The following is a 27604-nucleotide window of genomic DNA, read 5'->3' as shown; positions in this document are numbered from 1 at the left end:
TGTTCCAGGAATAGAGCTGTGCCCCCCTGGAAAACGGTTCATGATCACGATGGTGGCGAGCTTCGTGGCCATGGCGGGGCAGTTCCTCATGCCCGGGCTGGCTGCCCTGTGCCGGGACTGGCAGGTCCTGCAGGCCCTCATCATCTGCCCCTTCCTGCTCATGCTGCTCTACTGGTCGTGAGTATCCTCCCCAGGCTTCGCCACCCAGCGCACCTGCCCACGCTTTCTGAAGGCTGGGTCCCCAGGGAGGACACAGGTGACGCATGTCGCTGGGTCCCACAATCCCCGGACTTCCCGCCAGTCTCAACTCATGTTTTTTGTGAGGGAATTTTCCTCTCTCTTTTTTCAAATGTCATTTTTTAAACATTCTATCTTGAGAAATGTTCAGACATATGCAAAAGTAGCCAAAAGAACGGACTGACCCCCAGGTGCCCTTCCCCCAGCTCCAGCAATCTCCCCTCTGTCGTCTGCTCTGACACCTGCTGGCTGGGTTATTTTGATGTGATTTGTGAGTGGCTTCGCACAGGGAGAGTTCTAGTGTTGGGACGGGGAAATACAGAGATGTTCAAGGAATGATTCAGAAAAGCCCCTTATCTCCTCTTAGACTGGGGATGGGCAAACTTCAGCCCATGGGCCAAATTTGGCCCACTGTCTGTTTTGGTAAATAAAGTTTTATTGGAATGCGGCCATGCTCATGGGTTCATCTGTGGCTGCTTTTATGGTACAAGGGCAGAGTTGAGTAGGTGCAACAGAGACTTTGTGGCCTACAAAGCCGAATATATTTACTATTTGGTCCTCTACAGAAAAGTTTGTCCACCTCTGCTCTAGACGAGTCCAATAGGACTTTTAGAACCATGTGTAACTTTTAGGTTTTCTCTTGCTGACTTTAGAAAAAAACAACTAAACACACTGCTCTAGGGGGTATGACCTTGCCAACTTGAATTTTAAAAACTCCCGAGGGGATTAATGTTTAGCCAAGGTTGAAAACCACCGCTCTTGGATAGAGAGATGCTTAGGAGAAAAAATGAGTGTTCTGCCCTCTTTATCAATAACTCTCTTCTTTCTCTCCATTCCCTTCCATCCCCTCTCCAGGCCAACACTCTCACCTCACCCACAAGTACAAGATACTAAAGTGTAGACTATACTCACTACACTGTATTTCTATTATTTAGTCACTAAGGAAAACCAAATTTCTGGCAAGAAGTCAGTCAGTTGTGTCGTAGCTTTAAGTGTCCGCTGGAGCAGAGAGAGCTATTAATTGGGCTTCCTTTCTAGGGGCCGGGGAAGGAAAGAAAGTACCTACCTTTTAACCTATAGTGCTGGGCCGGGCACCCCCGCTCCCAGCAGAGAGGTAATGGCGAGCGAGATGCAGGTGTATGTGCCTCAAGAGGCCGGCTCTTGCTCACTGTATCATAAGCACCTTGGCGGCAGCAGCAGGGAGCCGCAGAGGAAGAACAGGCCACCTGCCCAGAACACCTGCCCATCAGCACCCCCTGAGCAACAGCCACCACTCTGCCCTCTCCCAGCGCCTCCTGCAGCCTTCTCCAGCTGAGGCAGGACGTCACAGCCCCTCGGCCGGAGCCGTGCATATTTCGGGACATCCTGCTCCCTCCAGCAGGGCCTTAAGAGGCACAGAATTAAATCTGTTCCCCAAGGCAGGATGCGGTGGGCAGCTCTTCCTTTTTTCTTGTAAGGAAGCCCTTCCTGTTCCTTCCTTTGCTGCGGCCTCAGCTGGGCTTTGCTTGTTTTGGAATTCAAGGGCGTTTATTTATTTAACAAATGCTTATGTAGTGTTTTCTCTATGCCAGACACAAATTGCAAGCACTGTACAAATAGTAGATCGTTCAGTCTTCGTATTTTATCACGCCATTGTACAGATGACCAAACTGAGGTCACCCGGCTGGCCCTTTAACCCAGACCCACCCTTACCTGACACTGTGCTGTCCCCACCTTCCCTCAGCTTCCGTCCCTGGTCCCCAGCCACCAGAGACACGTGCCCTGGAGAGCAGCCCCGCTGGCTGGCGGATCCTCCTACCCACCTCCTCTCACTCCCTGGCCTCTGCAGTGCCCAAGGGCATGGGTGCTGCTGCCAGCCCCTAGGGACAGGGTGGGCCCAGCCTCTTGGAGACTCACAGTCCTGTAAGGGCAGACAGTTGTCTCCGTCACCTCCAGGCTTTGAGTCTCAGCCCAGCCTACTTGTGCCAGGTAGGAGGACAGCTGACAGGGATAATGGGCAGAGAAGGGTTTCCTGGAGAAGTCTGGGGGCCTGGCCCACGTGGGAAAGGTCTGGGGGGTGTTTATCTTATTTTTTTAATTTAAAGTGTAAAAATATATCAGAGCTTAATAACAGGCCAGGTAAGACATTCATTTATTTAAATATATTATAGAACCTAAGAAAAAATTCTTTGAAACACACAAATATAAAAACAAAACTTGATAGTGACAAGGGGCTCCAGTGTGCTTTGGAAAGTAAAATGCGTGTGGACTGACAGATGGACGGTCGTCCTGGCCGTCCCGAGGCACCGACTCCGTGTGGCTACAGCTCCAGGGCCCAGACTGGGGAGGGCTGCTCTACCTGTATGTTAACTGCTGTGATCACCATAGTTATTTTCTTATTTATATTATTATTTAAGGTGCTTGGCACATGTCTGGCTATAGTAAGTGCTCATAAACATTAGCTACTGTTGTTACTATTATTATGTCACCTCTTAACATGTCTGGAAGCCTGGGTGTAAAGGGGGCAGGTTCAAGAGATCAGTGAGGAGAGCCGTATTCCACCTTCGCCTACCAGCATTGAAAGGCTCCTAAGAACCCTTGGCTTTTGAAGGCCGTGGAGGTGCCTCCCCTTCCTTCTTGTCTCCCTAAGTACCCTTGTTCCTCCCGGGGCTGCAGTAGGAGGCCTGGCTCCGAAAGGCTCTGTTGTCTGAGGGATGAAGTGAGCTGCCGGGCGGAGGGAGCTGCGGCACCAGCCAGCACGGCCAGCTCTGGTGACAAGGCGTGGAGAATCGATCACCTCCTTTAGCGAGCGAGTGCTGACTGCACCAGGGGCCCAGCAGCGCACTGGGGCCTTTGGAGTAACTCTGAGGAGCAGACGCAGAAGCGAGTGCGTTAACTAGGACCATAGACCAAACTGCACAACACAAAGTCACCGAGATGCGGGGTCGTGGGTTAGGGCCGTAAAGACAAAGGAGTGGAGATCGGCCGGAAGAGTCCTCTGGTCCAGAGGGTGGGCTGGATTGACAAGACCCTCCAAACACACAGATGCTGGATAAGATATTACATTAACCAAAAATATACACAATGCTGAGTTCCAGTGCCAGAAAGGGGAGTTCCCAGGGCTCAGCCGAGGAGAGCATTCAAGCAGGAGTGACACAGAGGCGGCCCGCAGGATATCTGAACCAGAAAGAGGTCCAAGGAGCTTGGGTTTTAACACTCGCACAGGGGCTGGCGCTGAGATCTCAGGCCCCTTATGCACTTAGAACTGAGCTCCTTGAATGTAGCCAGGAGTCAGAACTATCAGTGACAGCAGAACTAGAAAATCTTTGCCCATCACAGTGGCTCAACTCGAAAGTGGGCTGACTGCCTCGGACCGTGGGTGGAAAAGATTCCCCCTTAAGACATTGGAGCCTTGAAGTCTGCACCACACATAGCTGTGTGTTCCAAATTCCAACCACTCTCTAAGGCTGAGAAATGAATGTAAGAACCAGTGAAGCTCATTGGTCCTCAGGGTCAAAAATGAACCCTCCCATGGAGAATCACTGGAGCCAGGCACTGAAGACTCACATGGAAGAAAATTCTTGCCAAGGATGAGCTCACAGGCAAAATTCACAGAGCCCATGGGGATCCATTATGAGGGCCAAAAACTATAAACTGGGGGGTTCACATCTCAGGAACTCTAGAAAATAGAGCAATCTGAAAGAGAATTCATGGGCCGGCCCTGTGGCTTGGTGGTTAAGTGCGCGCGCTGCGATGCTTGTGGCCCGGGTTCGGATCCCGGGTGCGCATCGAGGCACCACTTCTCCGTTCATCCTGAGGCCGAGTCCCACATACAGCAACTAGAAGGATGTGCAGCTACGGCACGCAACTATCCGCTGGGGCTTTGGGGGGAAAAATAAAATAAATAAAATCTTTAAAAAAAAAAAAAAAAAAAGAAAGAGAATTCAACTATTTCATTAAGTAGTTACCACTACCCCATGTGAAATGCTGCTCTAGGTGGTAAATATTCTAGATACTGCACCTGCGTGTGAGCACTCTCCACTCACCTGAGACATACAGGGCAGCGGGGCGGGTGGCGGTGCGGGGGAGCCCACAGAGCACAAACCCATTAACTAGCAAATACTGTGCTTTCAAATAACCAGCGCTACAAAGAAGATGGAGCACAGCAGTGGGATGGAGAGGAACAAGCAGGGTGGTCAAGAAAGGCCTCTCTGAGGAAGCGACATGCGGGCTGAGACCTGAGTGATCAGAAAGAGGAAGTCACACAGAGTTCTGGGCGGAAAAGAGTTCCAGGCAAATGAGAACAGTCTGGGCAAACCTGGCTTCCACTTGGCGTTTCCTGGAAGAGGAAGACGGCCAGCATGGCTGGAGCATGAGGGACGAGGTGGGCACAAAAGACAAGCTCAGACCCACCGGGGGGTCGGACCACCTGGGGCCTTGGGCACAAGGGGTTTATTCTAAAAGCCATGAAAACACAGTGGAGGTGTAAGCAGGGGAGGAATGTGCTCTGATTCTGCTCTGAGAAGATCTCGCTATCTGCTGTGTGGTGGTCGTGGGGTGGGCGAGAGATGGTGCAGAGAGGGTGGCTGCCTCGCTGCTGGGCTGTGAGAGACAGTGTGGTACCTGCACCAGGCGATGGGCAGAGTGGTCACCTGGCGAGATCTGACGGGAGGTATATCCTGGAAGTGGCCCAGTGTGACTTGCTGGGATGTGCTGTGGCACATGAGGTAGAGGGAGTGATGACTGCTCCTGAGGTGGGGAGCCTGGAGCTCCCTGGAACATGGAGGCCCAGCTAGGGAGTGACACGTGAAGAATGTCCCGAGAATAGAGCTTGAAGGGTAACAGAAATGAGATGACTAGATGAGGGAGAGCTTTGAAAAGGGAAGTTTTTGTTCTTGAGGGCAATGGAGGAGCCACTGTGAAGAGCTTAGAGACTTGACTGAAACCGGAGCCTGTGTTGTGTTGTGTTGTGTTGTTTTGTTTGTGAAGAAGATCAGTCCTGACCTAACATCCGATGCCAATCCTCTTTTTGCTGAGGAAGATTGACCCTGGGCTAACATCCCTGCCCATCTTCCTCTACTTTATATGGGATGCCGCCACAGCGTGGCTTGACAAGTGGTGTGTCGGTCCGCGCCTGGGATCTGAGCTTGCAAACCCCGGGCCACCAAAGCCAAGTGTGCAAACTTAACCACTATGCCACTGGGCCGGCCCCCGCAGCCTGTTTTAAAGTGTAGGATTTATTATCATCCAGGCATGGTGAGGCCAACAGATCAGGAGACAACAGCCACTGAGAAGACGGCTTGTCACTCTCAGATCCCAAGAGGAGGGGGCACATCATGTCATGAGGGGCCACACAGGGATGCACCAGGGTCAAGCAGGAGGCAGAGGGAGGGGTGGGGGGAGGGAAACGTGGGCAGGAGCATTTGTTGTGGTTTCTGTGGGGAAGATGGGGTGAGCAGACTTAGGATTGGCTGGTTTGAGTAATTTCAGCAGGCTCTGGGGCATAGGGACTGCCCCTAGTTGTCTGGTATTTGGCCCTGGGGTGGTTAGGGCAGGGGATAGTGCCTGGAGTGTGAGCACCCCATGGACGAGGTGCTGGAGTGTGGGCTCTGGATCCGTTGGTTTGTACTTGGAAGGTGGGCTCACAGGTTAGTTGTTTGCTGTCTCTAGGAACTGGGTAACCCTGAGAGGGGCAGTCTTTACAGAAAATACAGGCTATAAAAAGGCATGATTAATACACAGCCCTACGGCAGCTACAGAGTTACAGAATGCACCAGAATGAAGTGAGCCTGGTGCAGGAGACGCCAGCCAGGAAGAGGTGGCAGCAGCAGAGGTATGATGCGCCCGGGGTTGGCGGGTGCTGTAGTGAGTACAGGTGGATTCTGGTTATGGGGAGGATGTGATGTGTGAATGATTTGTGCCCCAGCAAGTGGAGCCAAGATACGAGATTAGTATCATTGTACGAGCTGCCTGGGGATGCTCATAACCTCCAGGTCCAGGCACAGCCAGCTGTTGTTTCCCTATGGGCTTTAGGTAAAGGAAGAGCTTCAGCTGAGGGGCCCAAGAGAAGGAAAGGATGTGCTTTCTCGGACGTTGGTACTCCATCATGTTTTAGGCACATTGTCATGAAGCAAGAAGAGAAGAAGAGAGGGTACTTGTGAATATTTTTACCTGTCAGAGGTAGTGGGTGATTCCACTGATGGATGCCAATGCCTGAAGCTCAGATCCACACGGCCTTTGTACCTCAGGACACCGGGACCAAAGAGAGATGCTTGCTCGGGCATTCATTATCACTTCAGATAGGGCAGCAGAGCTTCAGTGCTAATCTAGGAGGAAGTCATACTGACCAATCCTTTTTCCGGAATAAATGTGGAATTCTTCCAGGGTCACAGAAAACAAATGAAGGGGGAAAGATTCAAAATCCAAAATACAAGAGGAAGGAAGAATCTAAGAGAAACTCTGCCTACATGTGCTGGGAAGTGGCAGATGATGCCAGAATAGAAGAGGGGGCTGGTTGGAAGGGCTGCTGCTTCTAATTGTACCGTTGTACAAAAGGTGTCCCTTCCAGGTGGCTGCAGCCTGCTCCAGGACACACAGCTCTGTGACAGAGTGCCTCCCTCAGCCAGGAGCCCTTGTGCAAGGCACAACGTGGGTCACTGTGTTGCGGGCCCAGGTCTGTGTAAGAAAACATCCAGGGAAAGTGCAGGGTGGAGAGTCAGGAAGGTGCTGCGTGGAACTGGTGGTGTCGAGTGGTCTGGGCGGCACTCACACCCAGCTGGAACGACACAGGGGTGAGAAGGTGGTGGTGTCGGGTGGTCTGGGCAGCACTCACACACAGCTGGAACGACACAGGGGTGAGAAGGTGGTGGTGTCGGGTTGTCTGGGCGGCACTCACACACAGCTGGAAAGACACAGGGGTGAGAAGGTGGTGGTGTCGGGTGGTCTGGGCGGCACTCACACACAGCTGGAACGACACAGGGGTGAGAAGGTGGTGGTGTCGGGTGGTCAGGGCGGCACTCACACCCAGCTGGAACGACACAGGGGTGAGAAGGTGGTGGTGTCGGGTGGTCTGGGCGGCACTCACACACAGCTGGAACGACACAGGGGTGAGAAGGTGGTGGTGTCGGGTGGTCTGGGCGGCACTCACACACAGCTGGAACGACACAGGGGTGAGAAGGTGGTGGTGTCGGGTGGTCTGGGCGGCACTCACACACAGCTGGAAAGACACAGGGGTGAGAAGGTGGTGGTGTCGGGTGGTCTGGGCGGCACTCACACACAGCTGGAACGACACAGGGGTGAGAAGGTGGTGGGGAGGGCTGCCCACAGGTGTCTATCTCAAGTGTTTTGGAGGAAATAGTGGGAAGTAAGAATTCCGAGAGATGATGAAGATGTTAGTGCCACTCTCCAAAATGCTGGTGCATGCCATCACCACACCTTAAGATGTAAATTAAGCGTGCTGAGTCCATGTAATTATTCATAAAAACCTGTGTGCACATCTGCTTTGGACCTGGCATGTGCTAGGGGACAGTCCTGATGGCGATTCAGTAAGGTCCCCAGTGAGGGCTCTTGATGCAATGTGGGAGCATCCGCCCTTCTTCAGGCAGCGATTGCTAGGGGTCGAGTATCATCCTGCCTCGTGGAACAGCTCTGCAAGGAAGGGAAACATCACACCTTTTACATCCTGTGCCTTCTGGCAGATGCACTGTAACATATGCTGATTTGACTGTGTCTTAAAATTTTAGGGACATACTTTTCCCGAGATCAGCTGCAAGCTTCTGTGTGTGAGGTGACATTAACCACAATACTTTTGGATTAGGTAGGAACAGGCAGTTGGTGGGATTATTCCTGTTTTTAGCCAGGGAAACCAGGGCATCAGAAAGCTTCACCGAGACACTCAGAAGTGTGGGAAAGTTATTAAAAACTGGTTTTCATAGGGCCAGCCTGGTGGCGTAGTGGTTAAGTTTGTGTGCTCCGCTTCGGTGGCAGGTTCGGATCTCAGGCGCAGAACCACACCACTCATCAGCCATGCTGTGGCTGCGTCCCACATACAAAATAGAGGAAGATGGGCACAGACGGTAGCTCAGGGACAATCTTCCTCAACAAAAAGAAGCAAGAAAACTGGTTTTCAAATGTCAGTGCTTCTCGAAGTGTGGTCCCTGGAGCAGCCGCAGCATCACCCCCCCACCCCCCCACCGGGAGCTTGTAGAAACACAAACTCTCAGACCCCACCCCAGGCCTACTGAGTCAGAATGTCTGGGGGCAGGCCTCACGCTGTGGTTTAAGAAGCCCTCCGGGGATGCTCAGGAGCACTCAAGTTGGAGGAGTGCTGTTGTAAACCTGGCTACCCATCACAGAAGAAGCCAGACGTCCTGCCTGCGGAATAAGGGACCTGGTACACGTGGAACAAAGATGTTGTCACAGGGCTGTAGAGGAGACCTGAGTCGGCCGTGGAGCACACACACTTCTGCTAAGAAGAGGTTTCTCAGTTCTGTAGGGAAATGAAGCAGACGCCATCCTTGAGGGTCAGTGAGAGATCGCACAGGACCTGGCTGTCCAGTCCAGTTCCACTGCGGACAGCAAAGTTGTCCGGATTGTCCCAGACAGCAGAAATCATAGGAATTCCTGAAACTGATGAAGGAAGGAGACGACATCTCGGTCTGGATCTAACCCTCTTATCTGCACTATGAGAACATAAACCTATACGCACGTACATTTTGGAATCTCAAACTATGGCCCGCGACCGAGGTTCTTGGGAGGGAGAGGGTCCTCCCCCTTGTTTCCCCCCACTCCACACGGTCAGCAGTGGGTGTGTCTCTGGCACTCTCAGAAGAGCAGAAAGCCCAAACCGTTGGGTGCGGGTTTCTTTCACACACTCCCAAAGACGTTTAGCCAAGTACTCACTTAGGGAGGATGCTCATCTTGGACTCACCTAACGTGTTTTGCGTGAACTGCTTTGGGAAAGAATAGCAGGTGTGTGGGAGATGTGTGAAGACGGTGAATTATTAACCCACTTTGTTCAGTTGGAATTTCATTCTGAGGAGAAACAAGGGCTGCTGGCAATCAGTGTGATCATTGAAACATCTGGGAAAGCAGTAAGAAGACAACAGCCGGTCTGGGAGGTGACGGGGAAGTAAGAGGAAGGTCAGGCTGCCTGCCTGATGTTGGAGAATAAGTACTAGTATCGGTTCCCCAAATGAAAGATAAACCTTGAAGCAGAGGTAGCTAGAGCCACCGTCATGAGGAATTCAGCAGGTCAAGGAGTAAAACAATGAAAACCCTTAGGAAGAAAAGTATGAAGAAAAACACCATTGTAAATCATTTGAATGTCCTCAGGTTAGATAAATATCCAGCAAAAAAAATTTACTAACAATTCCAATGTGTAAATGGCCCTAAATATCACTGGCTCTTTTAAATATCCTCAGAGATATTTTGGCCAGAATAACACTAATTGTTAACATTTCTTGGTGCTGCTGGGCCACAGGGATGGGACACGAAATGCTGGGCAGCGGGGGACCCCTGGGCACCAAGAGCAGTGGATGCTTGGCACACAGCCACGCTCCTCACACAGGAAGATCTTCTCCTCTAGTTCCTCTCTTTTATTTAGTATGTTGTTTAACATTTACAAAAACGTTTCTTAAAATTACTGGGGTATCAGTGCCATCCCTAATGGGCACTCAATAAAAATTTGTTAAGGGGATGGATTGATTTTGGTTCTTGTCCTTGTTGAAACGATTTTAAAAGACCCTTTAAAAATTATATATTTATTCATTCCAGCAGTTATCAGCCTTTTTTTCTTGCCCATGCACACTTGAGAAACACAACACCTTCCTCCCTCAAACAGTTTTATTTCAAAAAGGGGTCAAAATTCCACGTTATGCAAACTCTGTGACAGGCGAAATAAGGGCTCAGGATCCCCGCACACGAGGTGGGACACTGAACCCAGTTACACCACAGGTCAGTCACCCAGGAGGGTGTTTTCCTCAAAGGAACGTGGAAGAGGTGAATCATAAAAAGCATATAGTCTCTGGGAGCTCAAATAAACCTGCAGTAATTATTTTTACAGTTTATCAGATATTATTTTGGGAGACTTACAGGAAACTTAAAGCAAAAATTTTTTTTAGTCAAATCCTATTTGTCTACAAATTATTTAGATGGGGAAAGATTAGGTAATACTGACAAAAAACAAACGTATAATAAAAATGGTAGCCCACGTTGCAATGGTAAAAGTGGAATGAGCAATTAAAAGTGAGATCAAAATGTTCTTTAAATCGATATTTTGGGATTTGCTGATGGGGTGGGATTTTAGGTCGCTTGTTGTCATTCCACACCCCCTCCCCACCCCGTTCTACAGATGCAGGGAAACTGAGCCCCAGAGGGTGAGGTGACTTGCCCCAGGTCACAACACCGGTATATGAACCCACATTCCCTCCGTAATTTTTCTATAGTGGGAGAATTATGGAGCTTAGCTGTATATCATTTTGAAAAAAAGAGAGACACAAAGTTCCGAGTTTATGTGACAGATAGATTAGTGGGATGACCATTTAAATTATGAAAGAATTCTTTGTTCTACAAAGAGATTTGAGTTCATTTACCTTAGGAAGACTTTGGGGTATAACCGTCCTAAGAGCCAATTTTTATTTGATGTCATGATACTCATCCCTTCTCCCTAAATTACTAAATTTAACTCATATCACGAACTTGAATTTTTGTTAAAAAGAGATAATTCATATCCTTTTGCTATCCCCTGAACTGAACCTACTTACCTTATTTTTTTTTTTTACACCAAACAGAACTAAAGTTAAAAAAAATCCAACTGAAAGCTTATCTACTGGAACCAACCTATATTCTTGTAAGAGCCTTGAAACAGAAACTTAAGATATTCTCCCAACTGATATTTCATTCAATTCTAGACTTTGACTTAATTTTTTTATGTTGAGAATCTTTTCAGAATTTCATAACGCTGTGATCGTTGGTAACACCCCAGTGTCAACAGCTGGAATCACCTCTTTAAATCAAAAGCACCTTTGGTACAGTCTACGACTTGTTTGACACACACATTCAGAGAAACTTCATCTCTACAAAGCCTTTCATGGCCCCGCTCCTCCAGTCTGCCCCATGTCCTTTGCTCTGCACGTAGTCACCTATTTGATAGAAGCTCTTACCCTGTAAGGCATTCATTAACTTACGAGTTTTTCTCTGCTGGCAGGTTAATGATGCTCAGTACACATTTGCTCCATGAATGATGGAATGTTGCATCACAAATGTGAAGGCGTACCTGTCTACACGTGTGTCACCCTAAAACTAAATACTTCAGAAGAACAAATGACTTGAGGATAAAATTAGTAAAGTATTAGCAGTTAATCTTATTTCCTCCCTATATTTTCTTTATGAGTAAATGTTTTAGTACAGTAACTTAAAGAGGATAGACATGCTTTTAGTGTAGGGAATTGCCAAGTTGGCATTGTATCAGAGAGGGTGCTAAATGAATTAGCAAGAAGGCAGCCTAGAGAGTATACTTGTCTGTGTCAGATTCTCCAGTTAGGTAGAAGGAATACTTGATTTTATTTTTAAATGTCAAGGAAAAAAATATCAACTTCATAGTATTATGAAAGGATCACAGTACTGAGTTTTAATTGCTGGTTCTACTGAGTGACTTTACAGGTTACAGGGACTAAGTTGGAGAACAGATCCATGAATGTACATCAGATGGGCTTGAGACTTAGCCAAATAACAGAAAAAGCAGGAATGAAGACAAAGATGGGAAAGTGTATCAGAAGCAACACATTCCTCTTAAGTCATAACGTATCGTGGTCTGAAAGCCTGTGTGAATCGGGGGGCAGACAGGGCTCCCCTTGTTTGAACTGCACACTGAGACGCAGCCTCGAGGAACAACCATCTAGTGGTGTGAATTAGGAAAACATGGAAAATTGTTCTGTCTTGATATAGTAACATCATTTACATGATACCATTGGGAAAATGTTTCCATGCAAATAAATTTTGCATGTAACTTTTTAAGAATCAACACTTTATTGTAGCTATTTGATGGGCATCTTTCTAAAATATTTTTTTCCTGCTTCTTAAGCAATACTATAAACATAGTGTGATGTGGAGAAAATTACACTGGTCTAGGGGTGTAAAGACCAAGTTCCAGGTGTGACCCTGCCATACAGTTCCCTCTGGGACGGCACTGTAGGGGCTCAGCTCATCGGCTGTGCACTGAGGGGCTGGGTTAGGTGCAAATCAGAGACCCCTTCTGACTCTGAAGATCAGTTTTGTAACTTTGCCTTCTCGTGGTTTTCATTATGGCATCAGGCACATCTGCGTTACAGTAGTGTGAGCCTTCAAAAGGGTCCGTGGTATATGAAGTCTTGTTCCTACCTGATCGAGGTTGGAACATCTGTGCTTTCCCATGTTGGGGGCTGTCCTGCTGTCTTCTCTGAGTCAGTGTGCCCACTCTGCTCCCAGCGGCCTTTCCCCATCCCTGGCGGTGGTCTGGGGCTTTCTAATCTAGAATTAGTTGTCTGAGGAGAACCTCAGAGTTCTTCTCTGAAGAAACTCTGTTTTCAGTGGATGGCCTCTGTAACCTCCATGTTATTCAATCAGAGGCCTTTTTCACTTAATTTCTAGTTCTTGGCTTTTTGTAGAATAATTGAGGCCACAGGATAAGTGACCTGTAGATCCATGCAGTGGCTTTATGTTCCAGGAGCACACTGGAAAATGATATGGCTCAGATTGTTCTGAGGTTGGATCAACCTTGCATTAGGGTCCTCAGCTCACAGGTAGGAAGTTAGTGTGGGTTTTGTCCAGGACCTCAGGATAGAGACCACTGTGCATAGCACTTAGGGTTGACAGTCTCCAGACCACCGGATGGGCAAATGTGTGCCAGTCTGGAAAGAAGGGAATTTTTGAGAGTAAAACTGTCATTTTCTACTGGAAGTGGGGGCAGTGTGATATAGTGAAGGGGGCACTGAGATATATGGGTGTACAGGTGCCCGGAGTGTGATTGGAAGGATATGCACCCACTGGGCGAGGGATTAGCCCCTAGTGGGGAAGAGGGGAGCAGGGGTGCCAGGACTGTGGCAAAAAGTCAAGGAGGGCTTTTGTCTTCTCTGGAATATTTTAATTTTTAAGTAGAGAATGGATGTATCTGTGATTTGCTTGATTAAAAATTAATTTTGTAGCTAAAGTCTTCCACTTGAGTTTGCTCAGCTGTAACTCACTGCTGGTGATGCTCCCGCCTCCGACTGGGACATCTGGTGAGTCAGGCAGAGCGCTGCCCGCACCGCCCGCAGCCGTGTGCGCCGTCCACAGGCAGCAACACCATTGCCTATCCGAAATGCTGGATAGCGTCGCACCCCCGCCACAGGCTTTCGCTGCTGGGCCTCAGATACGGGATGTTTCTGCAGTGAGGTGTCCGTGCTCCTCGTGAGGAGCGATGCCTGAAGCCGCAGGCGGCTCACGGGAGGTCCCCTAGCTCCAGGTCTGCCTCCAGTGAGTTCAGCTTTCTCAGGTTTCGTTGCCAAGTGAAATGAAAAAGTGTTGGGATTTCAGAACCTTTTGGATTCTGGGATTGTGAACAGGAGTGGTGGATCTTCTAACCATTCTGAACATCTGTTGGAGAAGGCCCGAGGACTCCTCGTCCTCTGCCTTGGGTGGGAGGTCCGTCAGACCCGTGAGCTGAGCAGGAGGAGGCGAGCCCTCAGCCTGGCACTGCTCTCCGTTTGCCCCTACCATGCCCCTCGCTTCCTGCAGGGGGTTAGGACTTGAGCAGGACCAGGAGAGACTTTTAGTTTTGCCCATATCCTTCCTGCAGAAGCCCTGGGGCTCCTTGAACCTCCTAGCTTAGAGCAATCCCAGCCTGAAAATCTCGAATCAGGCTGTCTGGGTTCAAATGCAGCTCTGCCACTTAATAGCTTTGTAATCTGGGCAGCGTGCTGGAACTTTCTGTGCCTTGGTTTTCCCATCTGTAAAAGAGGGATAATAATAATACCACATAATGAGCTTGAAAGAATTAAATACTTCCAGCTTTCGAAGCTTCCTGTTCTGCTCTTGGCTCCATGGACCACTTCCTTTTCCCATCGCCACAGCCGCTTCTAGCAGCCAACTGCAAGGCTATCTCCCAGAGAAGCCCCTGTGGCTTTTGCGTCCAGTTACCTTTCATGGTTGTGGAGGTTCATCCTCAAGGTCATTGTCTCACCACTCACACGTGAGGATGCACCAGGAGGTGTGGCCTACCATGCTCTTTTATTTTTGTCCAAATGGTTGATTTCTCTGAGGTTCAGCTACGTCCCTCCCGGGTCCTGGGCTGTTGGCGGCTTTTTAATTTGCCTGTCATTATTACATTATGTACTTGTCGGGAGAGATTTCATTAAATTCCCCTAATGTGGCCACTGCACATTATCTAAACTAGAATAGCCATCTCTGGGCTTTCTCACAGGCCGACAATCCAATGAGTTCTTTATGACTTTGCAGCAAATTTAAATCCATAGAGAGCATCGTGAGACCTCAGTATTCCATATGTGTGCCCTTTGGGTGTGTGGCATTCTGGACACCTGAGGAAGCATCGCTAGAGCAGTACCTCCCAAGCCTCAGTCGTCTGCATGCCGTGCAGGCACATGGGGTTTGTTTCTCTGCTGTGTCCACTGAGGTGAAGGATGAGTCACCCTGCCTGGGTTCAAATTCAGCTCCACCATTTAACAGCTCTGGAATCTGGATGATGTGCTTGAACTCTTTGCCTGAGTTTTCCCACCTGTGAAATGGGGCTCCTATTACTACTACATAGTGAGCTTGAAAGAATTAAATACTTGGAAATGTGTAGAACAGTGCCTGGGGATTGTAAATCCAGCCATGGGGAAGGTGTTTACCACTGGAAACAGGGTTGTGTGGCTAGTGGGAGTCCGCCCATTATCTCATAGCCAGATCTCCTGGGAAAGCGCTATTGCTTTATTGCGGTTCGTTCTGGTCTGACGGCTGCTGCTTAGTAGACTCTGTAGCACTCAGGATCCTCCAGTGCCTGGGCCCTGCCTCTCTCCCCTGGCCTCCTCTCTCCTCATCTCATATCCAGCACTCTAGCTGTACCAGCTTGCCGTGCCCCGAACACCACGTGCTGTTGCACAGTGGCCCTCTGGGTCCTGTCCCCACATGCGCCCCACAGCACGCTCTGCCCAGCACTGCTCATCTCCCCAGATAGTCCGAGCATTCTGCCACCTCTACAAGCCTTCCCTGGCCGTCCCCTATGCCCCTTCCTAGAACTGCCGGCTCTCTTCTGTAGCCCCCATTGTGTCCATACTGTCTGGGCTTCTATCCAAATCACTTGTAAATCTGTAGGGTGTGTGTTTACTTACTTTGTTTATCTATCTAGCTATTTATTCACAGAGATCTCCTTCTACAGGACTCTTAGTTTCCTTGAGGTCAGGGATGTATCCATCTGGGATGTATTTGTAGTGACAGTGCTCAGTACATATTAGAAAAAAATGACCTGGTGACCAAACGAATGTGTGAGCTCCAGAAGAGGCCACCTCCACTTCTTAGATCCTCAGATCCCGCATGCTTTTGTGAATGGTGCTAGCCTCGAGGCCTTTTCTACAGGCTTTGCAATTCTCAAAGATTCTTTAGGAAGAAATTTGCTCATTATCATTTCTCTTAAGGCCATTTATGTATTTTTATCAATTTTTAGTTATCTAAACTCTCTTGTCTTTAGGCATAATTTAGGGGTGACAAAAACAAGTGATAGAGGGTGACAAGCCACTCAGGGGCAGGGCAGCATCCCTGAGGCCCGAGTGCTGCCCAACTACACATAAGGCCTTCCCTGTGGGACTCTGGTCTCTGTCTGCGGCCTGGAAACCTGGGAAAAGGAGACTCTTCTAAAGGGCGAGGGCTCTGTGGGTCCTGGCAAGAGTGAGCACTGTCCTCACTGGGATTAATGCCCAGACTGATGGGATTTCAGTAACAAAAATGTCAGCCTTTTATTCATAATGCAGGGCTTTACCTTGAAGACAAAATGACATCAAATACACGTGCGTCACTCTGTGTTTCCCTGGAGCTGTCTCACCTCCCACTCGGGGATCACTGTCTAAGGAGCACTGCCGCAGCTCCCCCACCCCCGCCCCTCCCTGCAGGTGGAGCTTTAGGATGGATCCAGGAAGAGGACTGCGGCTTTCCCGGGACAGGAAACCATTGTGGCTGTGGCGGGTGACACTCCCTTGCCTGTTGACTCGCCCTGAGCCAGCAGCGCTGGGTGTCAGGGGATCCCGCCCTGGGGGAGGTGGAGCTGGCTGGCTCCCCCTGCACCTCCTGCCCTCTGGACTTCTTCTTCCCTGCACTGCATTTGTTTACGGTCTTGATTTTCAAAATCCATTCCCTGCTGTGGAGTTAGTTCCATAAACATTTGATGTAAGTTATTTTAGAAGGACTCAAAACTTTCAGGTGTTGTATCGCTTATTTTACACTTCAGAGACTACCCGCAAGACAACCTGTGCTGTCAGATCTACCTGTTAAATGGTTTTCTGAGAGACCTTTTAAAGAGATTCTCCTGAAGTGGCTAAGTCCATTCAAACTGCTTGTCCCTGTGTCTTGTGAAGAAGGTGGCAGCATGGCGCTGGTGTTGGTGATGAGGCCTGCACTGCTCCCCCACTGGACAGCACGCCACAGTCCACCCGCTCCTGTGCCACACTCAAGCCATGGCCACGGAGAGCCAGCAAGGCTCCACACTGCTGCTGAGCCCAGTAGTCAAGTGCAGTGGCAGGTGGCCTGCCACGCTGTGGGTCGTCATATGGGGCATCTTGAAATCGGAGACGCTTCTCAGCTGGCCTGAGTCTCTCCAGCCAGCCTCTCCAGTGTTGCTCGTAGAAGTGCCTCTGATCAATACCGAGGGCCCTGCCATCACCCACCGGGGGGCCTGCTGCTCAGAACAGCCCGTGCGAGGAGAGTTCAACCCAAATCAGGACCTAAAATCTAGTCAAAGGAGCAGACTGACCCACTTCTCAGAGCTTGACAACTTGATCAGACAGATTAGAGAAAGAACAACACAAAGAGTAAGCTTGATTTAATGCCTGTGTATGGAACCCTGCATGAACAAATGGAAGATGTATAAAGATGGATCATATCTTGTGTCACAAAGCCGGTCCCAAGGAGTACCAGTGAGCCCAGTAACGCAGACTGTTTTCTCATAATGATTTAATAAAATTAAAAATTAATGACTCGAGATTGCAACCCCACCACTAGCCCATCTCAAAGCCTGTATGTTTGGAAATGTTATGTGTGTGTGTATATATATATCATAGGTAAGGAGAAATCCTGATAGAAATCACAAAATATTTAGAATCAAATGACAGCAAGAATTACATATCAAAACTGGTGAATGTAGCTAAGATGATACCTAGATGAAAATTGGAAGTCTGAAATGCATTTATGAGAAAAGAAGAATTAATGATCTATGTGTCCATCTCAAGAAATTGGAAAAAGACAAGAAACCCAAATAGATCAAAAAGATGGAAATAATATAGATGAGAGCTATAGAGTTTAGCATTTGTGCTAGGTTATTTCATTATAAAAAAAAGATCTGGGGGCCAGCCCAGTGGCATAGCAGTTAAGTTCACGCACTCCGCCTTGGCGGCCCCAGGCTCGCAGGTTTGGATCCTGGGCTCGGACCGACGGACCACTTGTCAAGCCACGCTGTGGCGGCGTCCCATGTAAAGTAGAGAAAGATGGGCATGGATGTTAGCCCAGGGCCAATCTTCCTCAGCAAAAAAAGGGGAAGATTGGCGTCGGATGTTAGCTCAGGGTTAATCTTCCTCATAAAAAAAAAAAATCGGATAAAAACATGGCAAGATGTTAATATCTATATAATATTGATGTCATGTAATATTCTGAATGTTTCTGTTTGCTTGAATTATATTATTCAAAATTAATTTGTAAAAACTAGAGGCCAGTAAAACAAACATTAACTTTGATTATTAAAAGAAAAGAAAATTAGCTTCTACAATTTGAAACATATGTTTTAGTGGCTTTCCAATTGGGCTCCTCTATGTAATGAGAGGAGACTCTCTGTGTCTGTCTTAACGCCTGGGCCACACCTCCTCTGCATCAGCACGTGGGCCCCCTGTGCCTCCATGCCGCTGCACAGGAGGGTGGCTTTTACCTCTTTGAGAAGTCTCCCAGGTCTCCTGGCAGGGATTAACATTCAGATCAGACCATCCCAATTGTACCACGGAATTCAGTGAGAACCTGCCTGGCTGTTTCTGCAAAATACCGTCACAAGCAAATAGAAACTTGATTTTTGTTCAGATAGGTAGGAGAAAGACAGCAGCTACTAGATATCATTAGTAATGTGACTCTGAAATAAACAGTTACCACTAATAACTTTTTCCAGCTTCTGGATTACTTTAGAGACTCTCCTGAGCTTGCAGGGCAGGCACTGGGTCCTTACAATGTTAACTTCTTATCAGCGTCAGTCATAACTCTTTGATACTATGTAACTGAAGTAAAAATCAGTGATCACTGGAGCACCGGGCTGACAAAGCCTACGACTGTCATCTTTAACTTTGGTTTCCAGTTTTTGCTTCTCCCAATCAGGTGTGCCACCTGTTTTATAATGAAGTTCTCAGGAACACAGCCACACCCACTCCTGTGTGTGTTGTCTGTAGCTGCTTGTGCACAAGGCGGAGTTAAGGAGGTATGGCAGAGACCGTATGGCCCATAAAATATTGACTGTTTGGACTTTTACAGAAAAGGTGAGCTGACCCCTGCTCCAAACAGGCACATTGTGCTCTTGGACTGACTTGTAAATATTGTCATAAATGTAAACTTACAAAATGCATTGATAATAAAACATGGGTTTGGGGGACTTTTTCTATTGGGGCTCCTCATAAGATTTCATCCTAAGAACAAGCAAACAAACAAGGCATCTGTTGACAATAAAACTTGAAAACCACTGTGTGATGGCATCATCGCAGGGACATGTGACATGCAGTTAGCAGCAAGGTGAAGGTAATTCTGTGGGTCAACCCTGTGAAAGCGAGCCTTCAAATGTTCAAAACCTGAAAATAAACATCAGGTTGCTAGTATTGGGGGCATTTGTTTAGACTTAAAATCATTTTATTAATATTTGTTTTTTGTGACAATATAACAAAAGCAGCCCTTCGATGAATTGCTTAAGCATGCTTTAGAAATCCCTGATATTTTGAAAAGTATATACTGATTTCATGACACAGTTGGTAGGATGTTGTTCCTATCTGCCACAGTTTAAAAATCTCAGTTTTTACACTTTCTAAAACAAAATTAGAAACATTCCAGTGCCTGCAGTTTTCTCTCTCCTGATTGGCTAGGGAGAATCCTGAGCAGTCCTCAGCCCTCCACAGCGTGGGCATAAAGGGAATGCCACTCGAATGCAGCGCCTGCAGGCCCCTGAGGGAGCTGTGCTTCTTGATGCCCTGCCGAATGGAAGACATTCACCGCTTCCCTTTGTATCTTTCAAGGATATTCCCCGAGTCCCTCCGGTGGCTGATGGCTACCCAGCAGTTTGAGTCTGCGAAGAAGCTGATCCTGCACTTCACACAGAAGAATTGCATGAGCCCCGAGAGTGACATCAAAGGGGTGATGGCCGGTGAGTGCATGTCCGCTTCAGCCTGTGGCCCTGTCCTGGACCAGGAGTCCCCATGGAACAGTCCCTGGTGCGTGGGTGGGTTTTGTTTTAGCAAGCAGCTGCCTCGGCTAGCTGTTTGACTTCCTGTGATGGCTGGTCTGCAGCTAGACTAGGAATGTGAGTGAACTGAGACTCTCTCCACCGTCTGGGTGTTGGATTCTTTTCTGATCAAGTCTCACATACTGTGGTGCCCCCAGAGCCTGTCCAAACCCAGAAGTGAGGCCTGAGCCTGATCAGCACCTGATCATCAGGGGAATATTTGGGAGGGCTGAAACCCAGGTCTGGCACACAGCCTTGCCTGCCTGCCAGGTCTAAATGCCGGCAGAGTCCTGGCATGGGGTGCGGCTGGCCCTCACCACCTCTCTTTTCCCAAGTATGACTTTCCTTTATCTATTTCTGTCATGACCTATTTGTTGGGCAACTGAAGTGGAAAAGTGAAGTGTTTGTGTGTAGTGGTCCAGATGCATAGAATTCGTGTGTATCAGGAGCATCGCCACAAACTAGACTGGGCCTTCCAGGCTGGGGATCCACAGGTATCACCAGGAGGTTGTTAAAATCCTGACTCCTGGGCCCCTCCCGGGCTGCCCTCAGGTGATCCAGAGATTGGGAGTAAGCCCCAAGGACTTGCTCTTTTCATAAGCACTAGAAGAAATTCTGATGCACGAGGTGTACAGACCTCCTTTTGAATCCCCAGATAGACGAAGCCCAAGCTCTGAGCCACTGCCACAACCTGAAGACCTGGTATAGATAGTACTATGGTCACAAAATTTTCCAGGAAAATAATCTGAAGGCCCTTGTCCCAGAAAAAACATGTACATTTCCGTCCCTGACCTGAAATTCTATCCAGCAGATTTTACTAAACGCCCGCCACGTGCCAGGCACTCTTCTAGAGCAGAGAAAGCCTTGCTTTCGTGGAGCTCACAGGCAGGCAGGGAAAGGCAGACAGTGAACAAATGAGCATATGCTGCGTCAGGAGGATGAATGCCGTGAGAAGAATCCGCAGAGTGGCGGGGCGGAGGGTGGTGGAGCCTGGCCCAGGGGATGGGTGAGCAGAGACCTGAGCAAGGTAGGAGAACGTGCCCTGAGGCCTCCATTCTCGATGGGAAAGGAACACATGGGAAATCTGAATCAGGGAAGTGGGGTGTGCTGACCAGAAAGGGCTTCTAAAATCGCCTATTCCACGGTCCCTACATAGGCTTTTCATTAGACTCCTGATTCAGAAGACCTGGGGTTCATTGTCAACAGATGTTCCCCAGACGCTGCTGCTCAGCCAGGATGGCATCCTGGCCTTGGCCTGTGCCCATGACCTGAGAGCTGGGGACAGCCAGACTGCCCCCTCCACCTGGGGCAGGCTTGGTGTGCAGAGCAGGCAGCACAGGCAGAGAAGTCAGGAAGCCCGGAGCCCTCGCTGTGCTGGAGTGAAGAGGGCGGGAGCTGGGTCTGCCCTTCACGGGGAGTACTAAGTGCTGGTGCTCTGCACAGAGGCGTCTGCGGTCCCTTCTTGTCCAGGAGCAGCGACAATCAACAAGACGACATTCACAGAGTGCTTACCGTCACTTTTCTAGATGATTTGCAAATATTAACTTAGATTTAATATTTAGTCCTAAATGCTTGACATGTATTAACATATTTCTTCATGACAATCCTGTGAGAGAGGCACTATAATCATCTCCATTTGCAGATGAGGAAACTGAGGCACAGAGTGGTGAAGTATCTTGCCAGAGGTCACACAGCTAGTAAATAGTTGAGCTGGGATTTGAACCCAGGACTTCTAGGAGAAGCAGCTTCACTGTCTGCCTCTGAGCAGTGAGGGAGAGCGCAGACAGACACCGACGCTTCTGTGCAGAGACGAGTGAATGCTGAATTCACTGCTGTCTTTTTCGGCCACGTTTGCTCATTTTGGAATGTCCAGCTATCTTCCCCAAACTTCTCCACTCATTAGCAGGTTAATGCTTTTAAGTCTTACAGTATAATTTGTTTCTGGCATTTCCCTAATTAAATCACCACTCTACACTGCTTTTGGGTTAAAATATTATCTGGGAAAGCTTGTTTTCTCCATCCTAATGACACAGGTTAATTTCCCTCATGTTTTTTCCCCTTTCTTTGCTTATGAGTTTTGCTGGTGTCTATTTCTATGCTGGTGTCCCCGCGGGAGGCTGGGGAAGGCAGCAGACACAGGTGACCTCTCCCCACTCCGGAGGGTTATCTCCGTGTCACTCCTTGGGGCACACATTTCACACCTGCCTCTGGGTCTCGCTCACTCGTGGCTGTCACCCGCATTGATGACAGCACTGTGGCAGAAGTTGGCCCAGGGCTTGGGGGAAGACAGGTGTCTGTTTCACCTAAACTGGCCACCTCGGGGCCAACCCGGTGGCGTAGCGGTTAAGTGCGTGCGCTCTGCTGCAGTGGCCTTGGGTTCGGATCCCAGGTGCGCACCGACGTACCGCTTGTCAAGCCATGCTGTGGCGGCGTCCCATATAAAGTAGAGGAAGATGGGCACAGATGTTAGCCCAGGGCCAATCTTCCTCAGCAAAAAGAGGAGGATGGGCATGGATGTTAGCTCAGAGCTGATCTTCCTCACAAAAATAAAAAAGTAAAAAAAATAAATAAACTTGCCACCTCGACTGTCTTAGGCTAGACTTGCTTTTCTGACGGGAACCTTCCTCCCATCACCTCATCTAGTCCGCCTGCCAGCACCTTAGTCTCTCCCTCGGGCTCTTACTTGCCTTGACTCCATCCTCACTGCCACCCTTCCCCTCACACTACCACCTGCTCAGAAACTCTTCAGTGGCCTCCCAGGGCCTGCCGGCTGATCCCCAGGTCCTTCAAGCCGCTCTGAGACCTTCTCACCTCTGCCTGGCTCTCGCAGACGCTCTGGCGTTCATTAGGCTCTCAGAATGCACCGCACACTTCCTCTCCACAGGCCTTCCCCCGCTCCAGTTCCTTGTCCTCTCTGCTCGCTCTCCTCCTCCTAACTTCTTGGAGACCAGGGTAGCCTGACTTCCCAGGCCCAGGACAGCCCTCCAGTGGTAAGGAAAGGAGTCACTGGCCTAGCCAGACCCATGTCCCCTGGTTAGACATCACAGAGATCAGCTGAAATGCAAAGGAGCAGGACAGAAAGGGGCTACAGGATGGAGTAGGAGGTGCCCAGCTTGTCAAAATTAAATAGGCCCTACTTGTTTTTGTTTTGAAATATTTCTAATGGCTCTAAATCAAGAGGGTTGAAGAATTTGGGCAGAGGAACAGAGAGGAAACGTTTTTAACAGTTGTTTCCTTGGTGCTCAGATCCCATCAACTCTCAGTGCCCGTTTACTCCAATTATTTCCACCTGCAAGGACTTTAGAATGTTCCGGAGATTTCTGTCTGGTAACTAGAGAGATAGAAAGGCCTCTTGTATTCACTTACCTTCGAGGGTCTCAGAAGTCACCGAATGCTTCCTATGACTCAGAACTGGGTGAGTGGATTTTTGTCCCTGAAGAACAGACCTAGTGCTGAGGAAGCTTGTGTTGTTGACAGGCTGGTGATGTGTGTAACAGAGACAAAATATCAATAGCCCTGGACAGGTTAATTTAATTCCATTTAGAATAATGCAGTTGCCTCTGTAGACTACAGTCAGTTCTGTAGACTTTGGGCTCTAGAGTTTAATGCTATAAAAAACTCAGGTCATAATTAGAATTGCTACAGCTTCTTTAACAACATCTATTTTAAAGACAGTAATGTATTAGGAGTTAAGTTTGGGCCACATTACAAAAAAAATCCTTTAACATAAACATGCTAATGGACATTTAAATTTTCTTCTTGGAAGGTTTCCATAGTGAGCAAGTGTGGCTGTTATAGTTGATTCCTGATGAGTTTTACAACAGTGAGGATACTCAGATCACTGGATCCAGCATTATCTGTTAACCATAACATTTCCATGCTCCTTAAAAGTTTTCTAGTTTTTTAACCATACAAAACCATAGGAAAGGATAGCTCTAAGTCAAATAGGCCTGTTTTTACAGAGGAAAAATTAAGTTCAGGAAGACCTCAGGAGCTGAGGGGGTGTGTGGATAGACAGCCGAAATGCCAGCCGTTCTGGCTTGTGCACAGACTAATCTTTGCACCTAAAAATGGGAAGGAAATAAGTGCTGGACACTCAGGTGGCAGGGTATCCCTCAGACATAGGAAAGGTTTTTCCTTCTCCCTTCTATGCCCCAGCTGGTGATGCTGATCCAAAAAACAATTTTAAATAAAAACTCTTAAACCCTTATGGTTAAGAAACATCTTTTTCTTCAAACTGTAACTGATGAGGTTTGTGACCCTCCTGCCATTGGAGGGAGGAAGGAAGGAGGTGGAAGAGGAGAGCAGAACTGGGACATCCAGGGAGGAGAGTGGCCCTAAGAAGGAAGGGGGACACAGTCCCCTGAGGGAGCTGCTGCTCCGGGCTCCCCCTGAGGCAATCCTATTTCCTCCGAGCACTAAAGGCTTCCTCAGTGGGCCTTCCTACCCCCACTGCTTTTTTATTTTTAGTAAACTTGTTTTGGAATAATTTTAGGTTTATAAAAAGTTGCAAAGATAGTACAGAATTTGTGAATACCCCTCATACATCTCCCCGTTGTTAACATCTTATATTACCCGGGTGCATCTGTCACAACCGAGAACTGCCATTGGTGCACTACCGTTAACCAACTCCAGGCTTCATCTGGCTGTCACCAGTCTTTCAGTCAACCACCCCTTCCTGCTGCAGGATCCATCCAGGATGGCATGTAGTCGTCCCATCTCCCCAGTCTCCTCTGCTCTGTGACAGCTTCTCATGGCCTTGATGGTCTTGAAGAGTACTGGCCACCCACCTGATTAGTTCAGGCTCTTTTTCCCTTTTAGCTCCTCAGGAGGGGATTACCCCCCAAGGACGTGCCCAGCCAGGAGAGCAGAGAGGGGCCCAGGAGGCTGATGTGTGGCATCTCTGCTCACAGACATAGCGGGATCCTGGAGGCTGAGGCGTTTCCTTGATCTTCCCTGTTAAATTGCCAAGCCAACACCAGGACTTCAGCAAACCCCTTAACCTTGCTAATGTGGCACTGGAACGCTGTCAGGGTCTGTTCAGAATGGCTTTCAAAGCTAGTCTAAGCCTCACCAGAAACTCTAACTGTAGTTGGTCACATCACTTTGAGCTAAAACGTCGTCTCCCTTGTTCATCTCCCAGAGACTTTTGACTGTTAACTAAAACATACACATAATGTATGTGTGTGTATATGTATGTATACACACACATGCATACATGTTCCTTTATTTATTTCTCTTTCGAAGCTTTGTGCACTCGAGGGGTAGTTTCAGAAGCAGCAGCTGCAGCCACAGTAGGTTCTGCCCACAGAGTTAAGGGGCATCTCAGCATGTGCTCTCCTGGTCTCGAGCAGTGGGTGATGCAGACAGATCAGACCCCACGAAGAAATGAACTGCCTGTTTTGATTTGCCTGGAGCCTGATGAGTGCCTCAGTAACCTAGAAAAATCAGCCTTTAGTTTTGTGCTCAAAGTGGAATGAGTCTACACTAATCGCTTATTTGTGTACCCCACCTGGCTCCGCAGAGAGACTGTGCCATGGAGAGGTGTACTGACAGGGCCTTGGCTTCCTGCAGGCCCCATGAGGCAATCTGACCTGCAAAGTTAGAGTCTCTGTGAACACATTTTCTATTCTGAAGGCCAGAGCCTATCCCCTCCCTTAAAGAGGAAAAAAAATCTCCCCTTTTCATGATGCCTGAAGTCGGGAAACGGGGCTGTCTCTGAGGCCGCCTGTCAAGGGCCTTGCCGAGAGGTCACAGATTCTCTTTCTCTGCAGAGCTGGAGAAGGAGCTTTCCCGGAGGCCCAAGAAGGTCTGCATTGTGAAAGTGGTGGGAACCCGGAACCTGTGGAAGAACATCGTGGTCCTGTGTGTGAACTCGTGAGTCACAGGGGAATGTGTGCAGGGCTGAGGTCAGGGAGCGGCAGGAAGAGCCAGCAGTTAGAGGAGAGGCCGGCAGGGCCTCCTCCACCCCCAGCTGGACTTTGAATCACGGCTGCGCAGGGCCCTCTGGCCCGCCAGGCTCCGCTGTTTGCTGAGGGGCCCTGGGTAAGTCTGAGAAACCCTGTCAGAGCTTCCTGACTGGTTACAAGTGCTGGGAGATATGGACGCCCCTCCCCCCAGCAGGCAGGTCATCTTACCCTGCGTGCTGCACAGGTGGGGGCCCTGAGCTAGTCCACACAGACCTGCGTCCTTAGGATGGACTGTCAGAGAGCAGGGTCACATCCATGGCAATCCCGTGAGCGGGGCTGTCCCACCACGTGTCTTCTGATGAATATACCTCCTCCAGGAACACAGCGGGGAGGAGCTCCCAAGTTGGAATTTCCAGGCACTGGCACAGGAAGGGGATTTGAGACCAGTGGGGCCTGGCTGTCTCCTCAGCCCGCACTGCAAGGTGGCCTTGCTCCCTACTTAGAGCCGGCGCCTGCAGCCCAGCCCCAGTCAGAGGCCCAGACCCCAAGGCAGCTGCGGGTTGTGGTGGGCCAGCCTGAAGCCCAGCGTGCAGCCCGGATGTGCTCTACAGGGCACGTCTGTCACGTCCGCCCCTGCTCCACAGTGTATCCCCGTCACTCACACGGTTCCCTGACAGCCTGTCCTGGGCTCAGTGTGCACCTAGAAGGTCTTTTCTGCTTTGACTGACAGCTCAATAACCCTGCCCTTTCCTGACTGCACAAAGGGGGCCCTCTTTCAGGGTCAGAGGTCATCTGGGGAGATAACTGTTGTTCAGGGTCAGAGGTTATCTGGCGGGATAAAGCTTGTTCAGGGTTAGAGGTCCTCTAGGTGGGGATTAACTCTCATTTGGGGTTAGAGGTCATGGGGGGGAGAGGGTTTGCACTCATGCGTGAAAGGTCTCAGGACGGTGTCAGGTAAAGAGAGAGGCCCAGAGTCAGGGCTCTGGTCTGCCATCCCCATGGCTGTTTCCATCCAAGCAGCTCCATTCCATCAGTTCTTGCCATTGGGGTTCCAGATTAAATTGGGAGAGGATACAAAAGGTTCTACTGCCAAAGTGAGGAAGAGCACAGATCTCACCTACACCCTTGTCCTACAGACGAGAACACGGAGGCCCAGGCAAGGGAACGACCAACCACAGCCACACGGTTGGTCAGGGCCCGAGCTCTCAGGCCTCAGCCTCCTGGCTCAGAGTTGGGTCCAGGCACAGCCACTACGCTGCTGTCCAGTCTTGGGCAGATGCTGGCTAGGCTAATGGGACTATTAAGAGTGGAGCGACTTCTCCAACTTTTATTTTGGAGAAAACCAAAATGTGACAAAGACGAGATGGCCAGTTTCCATTTCAATGATTCTTTGTTGGGGGGATGGGAATCAATCTCCCTGGCTTTGTTATCTTCAAATGACCTGTTGTGGTCAGAGGACTTCCTGTCCACCAGAACAAAAAGGGGAAGATTTCCTGAGACTCAGTAGGCCAGGAAGGTCACCTAGGACCCCAGGAGACTCCATTAATCTCATCCATTGCCAGATTATAAATCGATCGCACGGGGAGCTAGGTCCCCTGCTGAGTATTTCCCAAGTGGAAGTGCTTCCTCCCGGGGGCAGGGGTCTGTTGCATTTGACCTTGACGCCTCCTCAAGGGCTAATGAAAGCATGCAGGGTGGCTGGAAGAGCGGGGAAGTCTTAGCTCTGGGATGGATGCCAAGTGCTGACGTAAGGAAGGGGCTCTCGCAGCGCACAGGCCACATCAAAAGGGCCTTCTGC

General features: G+C 49.2%; 1 protein-coding gene across 1 annotated transcript in view; it reads left to right on the top strand.

Annotated features, from left to right (window-relative positions):
• Positions 1 to 27604, top strand: part of SLC22A23 (solute carrier family 22 member 23) — a 167110-nt gene that overhangs the window by 123652 nt on the left and 15854 nt on the right. The window contains exons 4-6 of the mRNA XM_087437935.1: positions 9 to 177; positions 19692 to 19819; positions 25672 to 25774. Coding sequence (XP_087294061.1) covers positions 9 to 177; positions 19692 to 19819; positions 25672 to 25774 — 400 coding nt within the window. The remainder of the gene's footprint in view (positions 1 to 8; positions 178 to 19691; positions 19820 to 25671; positions 25775 to 27604) is intronic.

Source organism: Ceratotherium simum, chromosome 13 (genome assembly GCF_057802395.1).
Source record: "Ceratotherium simum simum isolate JZ-2026a chromosome 13, ASM5780239v1, whole genome shotgun sequence".
Classification (NCBI taxonomy): Eukaryota; Metazoa; Chordata; class Mammalia; order Perissodactyla; family Rhinocerotidae; genus Ceratotherium; species Ceratotherium simum.
Note: the sequence above shows the minus strand (reverse complement) of the source record. Positions and strands in the feature narration are given on the sequence as shown.